The following is a 9,033-nucleotide window of genomic DNA, read 5'->3' on the forward strand; positions in this document are numbered from 1 at the left end:
GGGGTTGGGAGGGATGGGTGGGTAGGGAAGAGGGAGGAACAACTCTGAAAAAAAACAATCCTTATTACCCAAATATCAAGTCTTGCAGCGACTCAAGTCAAAAAAATTATCTTGATAAACTAATTTTTTTTTAATCAGACTATTTTCTGTTAAAAAGTTTCGTTGCCTATTATGTTTATTATGTGTGTTACTGTCAGTTACTCCCACAGAGATATAAGATAAACACATACAGCCTTCTAAAACAGAATGCAGCATGATTATACTTTGGAAAGTTTCTAGAATTGTGACATGTAAGACATACTTCAATTTAAAGTTTCACGGTTTTAGCAGCGTTAAAAATGGGAAGTTGTGTCACTCTTTAATATTCCTCACTTTTCAAGTACATTTTTCCTGAAATTTTTACATGGAATGATACCAAAATGTGATACAATATAAACTACTTTAGCTTTAGCAGATTGCTTTTGCATGTGGGAGAAGCCCCTTAAGTAGCTGAGATTTGAAACAACAAACAAACAAGCAAAACACTGCAGATTTAGCAATAAAACACTGCAGATTTAGCAATAACTGAGGCCATTCTCCATTTTTCTGGCATGTCCCAGTGACAAAGATACCCTCCAAGTAACAAATACGTAACAGAAAGATAGGTACTTAACACTGTTTGCTTGAACAAACAAGTTTGAGCATAATATATTTAAGATATTTGTATTAAATACTAGTTTTCTATGTTTGTAAAACTAAAACATATGTGGTTTTTTTTTTTTAAATTCTGAGAATTCAAGCAGTGCTATTCCAGGGAACTAGAACCCTTCCTGCCCTTTTTGCTTCTGAACATCTTCCTGGCTGAAAAATTCACACCTACATATAAAACATTTTAAAGCAAGATTTATATATTACATGGTAGAGAGAAACATAGCTTCTCAATGACTCCCCTCAGTTATAAGTCAAGAAAGATTTCTTATAGAATTTCCTTGCCATTGCTACAAAGTAGGAAGATGGGAAAAAAAAAAAAAGTAGCAGATTAAAACGGCTCTGCTGATGTAATGAAAAAAAGCAGAATCCATGCTAAGAGAAAATAACAAATCTTGTTCAACTGCTGTCGTTTTCTTGAACAAAGAATTAAATTCACAACACTTTTACCAGTACAAAATACAGGCTGGTATACGAAACAGCTACCTATTGTTCACGTACAGGCTTGTTAGAGATACTGGGGTACAGAGGCACATGTGTACATTTATGTATGATCAAAATGTTCACTAGCAACCAGTGAGCACAGAATGGGTTTAAGGCCAACTACTCCTTTACAAAGGACGGTGAGTGGGCAGAGATTAACCAAGCCTGCCCCCTGTTCTTACTCTTTCCAAGGCAGCTGAATGCTGTGGGACAACCTCCAAGCTAAACGAGAACTTCATAGAACGTGCAAGACAAGACCCATATCATAGAAGTAAATGACTCTCCCTTGTCAGGAGTCTGTTTTAGCAAAACGGTGTCTTTTTTCAGGGTCTACAGTGACAAGGTGATCTGGGTGTTCACAGCACTCAGACAACAATGAGGAGTTTTACTTTAAAGTCTGTCCCAGAGCCTATTATGGCTCAGAAGAGTCAGTAGAACCATGTTTTGTCAAAAGAAAAGCTAGAGAGCTTTTATTTTAGGAAGACTTACCCACCACCTGAGTCATAAAATGAGCGAGAGTCAAACCCTACCTACACCAAAGTCAGGGTACCCAAAATGCTAAGGTACTACAAATCAGCATCCTCATTTCAGCATCCCAAATACGTATCTGTAAAGCAGGAACAATATTTCCCATCTATTTCAAATGCTTTCATGCCTTGAATTTGAACTCTTCAGAAGAAGGAAGTACTTCCTATTATAAAAGAGATATGCCAAATAGATCCCAGTCAAGCTATTTTAAAACCAAAATAAATTTGGTCCATTTCATGGCATAACAGTTACTCTGGTAGCCTCACTAATATTTTCCTGATTTATCAAAGATTTAATGTTTACATTCTTACGTACAACCATCATAGAGCATTTTCTGACACACTGACAAGAATTTATTTTAGCCACAATCTAGAAGAGATTTTCTGTAGCGTTTTACTACGGGAGAACCCACCTCCACAAATTGCTACAGAGATCAAAGTAGTAAGTGGCAGAATTTGTAACCCTGTGCATTCTTACCTCTTCCATCCTCTGTGATGAGGATGGAAGGAACAGGAACCTCCTCGTGTTTGAACTAACTGAACTTTGGTCCAGGCAGATACTTAGCAAGTAGGCCTAATGGAAAGTAATCCTATTGTGTGAAGCCATTGGTGAGAACCTAGCACCAAACCCAAAAAAACATGGTTTGGCTGGAAACTGGGCTGAAACTGCATTAACACAGCAGAAAATCTAACTACAAATCAACTATTTTATGCTATAATATCTCCAGGCATCAGGGTCCATTGAACCCTCCACAGCAGCTGGCTGCGCAGCACTGATCTCCCCTTGAGTAGGGACACCTCTCAAGGTTACCCCTCGCAGCTGAGAGATCCCTTACCTGACACCAGACACAGACGGGTTGGTAAGAGACATTCTCTTGCTTGCATGCAACACTTAAGATATGCATAGTAAGCTTAAGTGCTAATCTTTGTATCCCATACTAACTTTAAGCGTAGTAAATAGTATTGACTGCCAATCCATCTGTACTTATTAAATATTTTACATATATTTACTGATTAGAACTAAATAAACTAACTACTACATCAGACCTGTCGGAGTGATCTCTGACTCTTCTCTTGTGACACCCCCTCCTTCAGTCTTCTCCAGCCTCTAATACTTCCCTGGAGAATACCGGGTATCAAGGCTCTCCAAAATAAAACCTCAAAAAGAAGAGCTTCAAATGCTACTCATCATCTATAGATATGAGAAAAACCCACCAAATATTTAATATAATTGCATTGAAACAATCAAATCTGAATGGTTTCTTTGAGAAACACTTTTAAATTACAAAAAAATAGCAGTGTTTGGGTTAAAAAAACCAAAAAGCTATGGTAACAGAAAAATGTACCTGTTCCTGGGAAAAGAAATTCCAAAGAAGTTATTTAACTTGCACCAAAATATTCATACTTAACTGCAAAATCAAAGGGCCCAGCTTCCTACTGAAATAAGAATCCAGCTGACGTGCTGGCCGTTAAAAGACTCATGTTACAACAGGCCATGCAGGAGCTGGTACACATACTCATTAGGTATTTCCTAAGTAGTGCTGAGCTCTGACCGGTGTCAGTAAGTGCAGATTTTGTAAGGAGGGACAGCTTAAGCATTGCAAGTGCAGAGATTGCAAGAGTAGAAGCTTGCTTTCTTTGAACTGCCAGTGGTCACTGTACATAGACAGTGGGTATGTGTGAGAAGTAATAAAGTATCTGAAGTTCAAGGAAGTATAAGTCATGTCTAAACAATATGGTACCCAGTGGAAGGAGCAGAGATGTTGTAAACGCTACTCAGACAAGATCAGAGAAAAATACTGCCAGTGACTCAACTTTTTTCAAAGAAAAATCTGTCACCTTGCTTGGACACAGTTAACCAGCATTTGCTTAATTCACTTCTGGACTTTTTTGTTCTGCTACTGTTCTAATGCTGTATCTGGAGGCAGGGAAAAACAAACACAGAAGGCACAACTATTCAGCCCGAGTGTCACAGCCACCATTGTAAACCTGTGATGGAAGGAGGAATGCACGAGTAAAGGAATCTAATACACACGAGCTGGAGGAAACAGATTCAAAGGAAAATTAGGCAGACAGAATCAGAGTGAAGTGACAATAAATCTAACAGCAGAAAAGGTAACGGAACAGCATGTAAACTTCTGGCAGCAAGGCCTGTTCTGGTTAATGGAAGCCCTAAATCCCTTACTGCAACCATTATGGACAAATGGATGTTTCCCACCCTCTAAAACTCAGACATACAAAAACAACTGTGCATCCAGATATGTTTTGATAAAGGATCTATGTTTTCCATCAGTAGTGGCATTAGGCAGTGAACTGAGGAGTGTACAACTCTCAGATAATATGAGAGAAATAAACATACCTGTCGATGAATAACCTCTAAGTTTGCTTTGGCTTTATTCACTAGTTCTTCTATTTTTTCAGAATCCTTTATATTCTTGTTTTCTCTGAAGGCATCTCTTATCCTTCTGATGGCATACATTCTAAACACAAACAACAAGAACACGTGTATTCATAAATGTGCCAGAGTTTACAAAATTTCAACATTCTTCAAAACATGCTGATTTTTAAAAATAAATATGCACACATATTTTGTCCAATTTTATTCAGGGTCTTGTCTTGCCTAAGCTGAAACAGTGACCAGTCTCTTTAATTTTAAAAAGTGGTTTTACTGGAAGTTATTGTAGAAAAATTGCTATTTCATGTATCAGTCCAGTCCTTACTGCTCATTATTGCTGTAAAAATACTGTGGGATGCCCTGCATGGATACTGAAAAGACCAAGAACGTAACAAAAAGCCTGAAAACAAAACCATAATCCCCCAAATAATTTTGGATCAGTGTGACTATTCTGCATACTCTAAAGGTCATCGAGCTGAACACAAAACACATTATACGTTCTGCCTAGTTCTGACTTTGTAATCTAGCAGTGTGCAAAGGTAGATTGATGGACCAACCATAACAAAAACGGCTCCTTCTCTGTCACCCCTTTCCTCTCCTGATAAACCATATTTCACCCCTCAGTCCAACACCTCCTCATCCATTTCCCCACTACGAAGCAATTAACAGGACGTGATCTCTGCAAGTAGGAAGAGGTTACGATCTCAGCTGCAGCTTTGGACCTTCCTCTCTGAAAGCAACCTGCAAATCTCTCCCCTTTCTTTCAGACCCAGTGAAGAACCTTTATGCAGTCTGTAGTGTACTGCTCAATGAAAAATAGGGCCAATTTCAATATTAAAATAAAATTTTCAGACTGAGCAGTAGATACTTCCATTGCACACACACTTGGGAGCGGAAGGAGAAATGGCAGTAAACTGATCCTGCTCAGCTATCTTGGTAATGTCCCACTTCTCTACCACCACATCACATCAGTATCGTTTTTACTGCAGGAAGTAAACCCCTATGCACAGCGCTGGAAGGAAAAGAAAGGCTGCTGCAAACACCACAAACAGTGTACAATACTGAAAACGGTTTTCAGTTTTGTATAAAGTAAAACATGAGACACAAAACTATCTGAAACACGATAATAAAAACCTCCAAAGACAACGTTGAAAAATACAAATACTGGAGGAGGAGACTGAGGAGGGGAGAGGAAGAGGAGGAAGAATGAACGGCCAGCAGCACACCATGCCATTAGATGGTGCTATCCAGCCCCTAATGCAGCCTCCGCCAGCCAAGCGGCACATTTGCTCATTGAGCTCATAAATAATACATTTCCATCACAGGAATCCGGATGGTTATGGAGTGCCACCCCGCTGCCACGCTCCGGCAGATGGTGCGTGCTTTTAATTAGGGCCTGTTCACCTATAATGTGACACTGGGGTGCGCGAGTGAGTGAGTGTGTGTTTGTATGTGTGAAGTTAATAGAATGTATTAAATATGGAAGCTCATTCTCATCTGCAGCTGCTATCCTAGCAGGATTTGAAGGGGAAGCTGCTTATTTCTTCTAGAAAAGAAACAACCCCAAATCATTAAGATGTCGTGTAATGTTGTTGCTTGATAATGGATGGATTTCAAATCACTACATACACATATGTAGGGTTAAAGTGTGCAGAAACATAATATATTTATACACACATACACATACAGTATTCTTGCAGAAAATATTTAACTTAAAAGAAAAAAATAACAAACAGCAAGTAACCTTTACTAGGCACATGTCTTTCGAAATGCAATACAGATGAGTAAAAGCTATCTACATAAAAAAGATAGATGGGACTAAACCAAATTCTTGTTCAGTGTAACACCTACAGACTGGATTTCTTGTTTTGTACATATGGTGCATTAATTGTTCATTTTCTCTCTCTTCCTCTCATTACACCCAACAGTTGTTGAGAAAGAAGAGATACGTACTTAGAAAACCTAATCAGACCATTTTTTTATCTATAGCCAGAAAGTTGCTATGTTATTTCCTTTTACAGTTTCTTTAAATTTTTATGAATATTAACATGCAAATGAAGTTATTTTACATTGGCTTTAACACAATCTTAATTCTACAGCAATATTAATACATCTCCAATATCCTCTAAACACACTTCAAAGACCAGCTTTATATCCTGGTACTATTCTTTACTGAGGTTACACTGAGCTTCAATATTTCACTTAAAATAAAGATGAGCTGAATTCAAATCTCAAACCCAATACTATAATGACTGTAAAACATCCTTTCTTCCCCATTGAAAGGTGCCAGGGGAACATTTCACCAACACTCAAATTCTTTCAAAACTATGTAAAAACTGCCAAGTCAAGTTATAAACAAACTAGCAGTTAAAAAAACCAAAACCACAAACACATCAACAAAAAAATACCCAAACAAGCAAATCAAACAATCAAACTGTTTTTCTTATGCAATGACAGTTGTGAGCAGTGTCAATTCCAAACCTCAATACTCACTACGCTTCAAGAGTTTTTGAGCTGGGTACGTACCAAAAGATAGTACTAACATTAGGGGTGCGATATTGCTGCAAGGTCATGAACAACCAAGCTCTGTACTGAAAGTACAGTGAAGCGTGTAGCAACATGTAGCAAAGATACATATACTATGAAAAGAACTTGCTCATTCAGACATAAATCTGTTGTAAAAAAAAAAAAAAAAAAAAAAAAAAAAAAAAAGAGAAGAGCACTGCTCCAAAGATCTTCTAGTTGATGAACGAACAGGTCAGTTGATCAGCTACTCTAAGGGTGTGTATTTTCAGTTCAATAAGCATAAACACCAAGCCCAATCACGTACCACTTGAAGGTACAGCTTGAAATGTCAGTGGCAGAGAATATCTGGCTATCTTCACAAAGCTTTATGACATTAACCTAAAAGAAGCGCTGTCTGAAGACAGAGTGACAGATAAAAAGTAAACTGGCAAGAGAAATGGTTGCTGTGCCTTGGAGGTGATTATTTACCCAAACTGGCAGAAAGGAATTGAGGACATAGAGCACTGCAACAAGTTTAAGCCAATGTGAGTGAAGGGGAGCTGCTGCAATTTTGCCACCCTCCCTGGTAGGCACAACCCCCCTCCTCTCTGCCTCCTTCGGACCAGCACAGCCACTCTGATACTTGGCCCTTGAATTGGTGAGTCAGTCCAACGTGGTAACCTTACAGATGGCCAACCTGCTAAGAGTTAACTTCTTTTTTTTGTTGTTCTGGTTTTTTTCCTGGATTAGCGAGCTCCATCGACTCTGCATGGGACTGGATGAGCATTACGGTTGAGGAGGAGAGAATACAGCAGTACTGATACAGATGGATAGTTTTGTACTGAGAGAGGTTGAGCAAGTAATATAACCAAAGGGGACTCCAGTGAGAAGGTACCAAGCAAGCTCTCCAGAGAAACAAAATGGGAAAACAATTCTGCATACCATACACCCAAACATCTCCTACAGACCTTTAGGAAAGGTCCTAGGAATGCAACACAATTCATTAAGAAACATCATTGCAAATGAAAACCGAAAATGCATTTCACGATCTACTATTTTTCTCAGCATTCTCTGGAAACAGATACTGAAAAATGGCAGAAAGATGGAATGAGGATTTTATTTTCTTTTTGTCATCAACGCACACCAAAACTTTAATAGAGAACACCTTCGATTTTATCTTCTGCAAAGACCTTCTAGCCAGCTAGTGACAGCAGGAACCCAAGCAACAGTGTAGAGTTGCATATATTCACTCAGCACTCTCAGGTATGCACACTCAAAACACTTTTCCTGATCTCTTCTTACGTGCATCTGTCACACCATTAACTCCCCATTAAATCAAAAGTATGTACCCAATGGGCAATAGACTCGGTGCAATGGCTTCAGACCAAAGCCACCACAGGTGGATGGCTACACGGGAAGTAGCAGATGCACATGAGTGGAAAAAAGAAAGAGTGGTTGGGGGTTAATGGGAGAACAATGCCTGTGCCAAAACATTACGACAGACTCGCAGGGAATGGGTGCTACCTGCTTATGCTGAGAGACAACAGTGCTCCCAAATAACAGTAAAAATACAAGTTACAGTTAGAAAACAGTCTTTTTCCTAATACTCATTCACCTCCACTAATCACAGAGTTTGTCTTCTTCCTTCCCCGAAGCACAACTGAACACCTAACGTGTTCTCATAAAACTGAGGCCTACAAGAAGCGAAGCCTGAAAACAACGGCTATTAATGAGAAATGAAATCACAACAGAGGTACTTCAGAAAATAATAGCTGCTTGGGGATTTTGATATTTTTATTTCAAATGTTTACTTCCATCACCCCTGACCAGGAAATAAAAAAAGAAAAAAAAAAATCCATTTCCTTTCAATTCTTTGCTCTTGTCCCTTTGTGCTCTGCTAAACTAGAGTGTGAGGAAAGAAGCTGAAACACTGTGCAGACATACTTGCTTTTAAGTAGACAGTGGTATATGCCTTCAGAATAAACCTGGCCAAGCAATGTTCTTCTCAGCACCACTTTGCATTTACCAGTATCACAACATGCTAAAGGTTTAAGTCTTCTTTGCAAGACAGCTACACAAACATGCTGACATCTTGTCTTAGTGATTGTAAACAAATACAATGCATTAATGGATCATATCCCAGTTATAGGCAACATACTGTGAAACTTAAACAGCTGTTACCAATTGTAAGTCATTGAGCACGGAGGCAAAGACAGATGAGGAAGAGTGTGGTACACAACCTGTGAAGCAAAACAGGTGACAAAGGAAGAGGGCATCAGGTTAGAAGATTCAAGACTTAAAAAAAGGTATAAAGTAAAATGCATTTTTCCTTATTAGCTTAAGCTGTATCTAATAAATTAAGGCAAGCAATCAGTAGGCAACCTCTAGGAAAGCCCACTGTGGTTAATAATTTTGAAATTAAGTATATGATGTTCT

The 9,033-nt window shown here is 38.7% G+C and overlaps 1 protein-coding gene across 1 annotated transcript; it reads right to left on the reverse strand.

The window, feature by feature from the left end:
- Positions 1-4,056: 4,056 nt before the first annotated feature.
- Positions 4,057-4,177, reverse strand: LYRM4 (LYR motif containing 4; the record flags this gene model as incomplete). Its single annotated transcript, XM_010159078.1, has 1 exon — positions 4,057-4,177. A coding segment is annotated over one exon (121 nt), but the record flags the coding sequence as incomplete, so codon positions are not given.
- Positions 4,178-9,033: the final 4,856 nt, after the last annotated feature.

Source organism: Eurypyga helias, unplaced genomic scaffold (genome assembly GCF_000690775.1).
Source record: "Eurypyga helias isolate BGI_N326 unplaced genomic scaffold, ASM69077v1 scaffold16740, whole genome shotgun sequence".
Taxonomy (NCBI): domain Eukaryota; kingdom Metazoa; phylum Chordata; class Aves; order Eurypygiformes; family Eurypygidae; genus Eurypyga; species Eurypyga helias.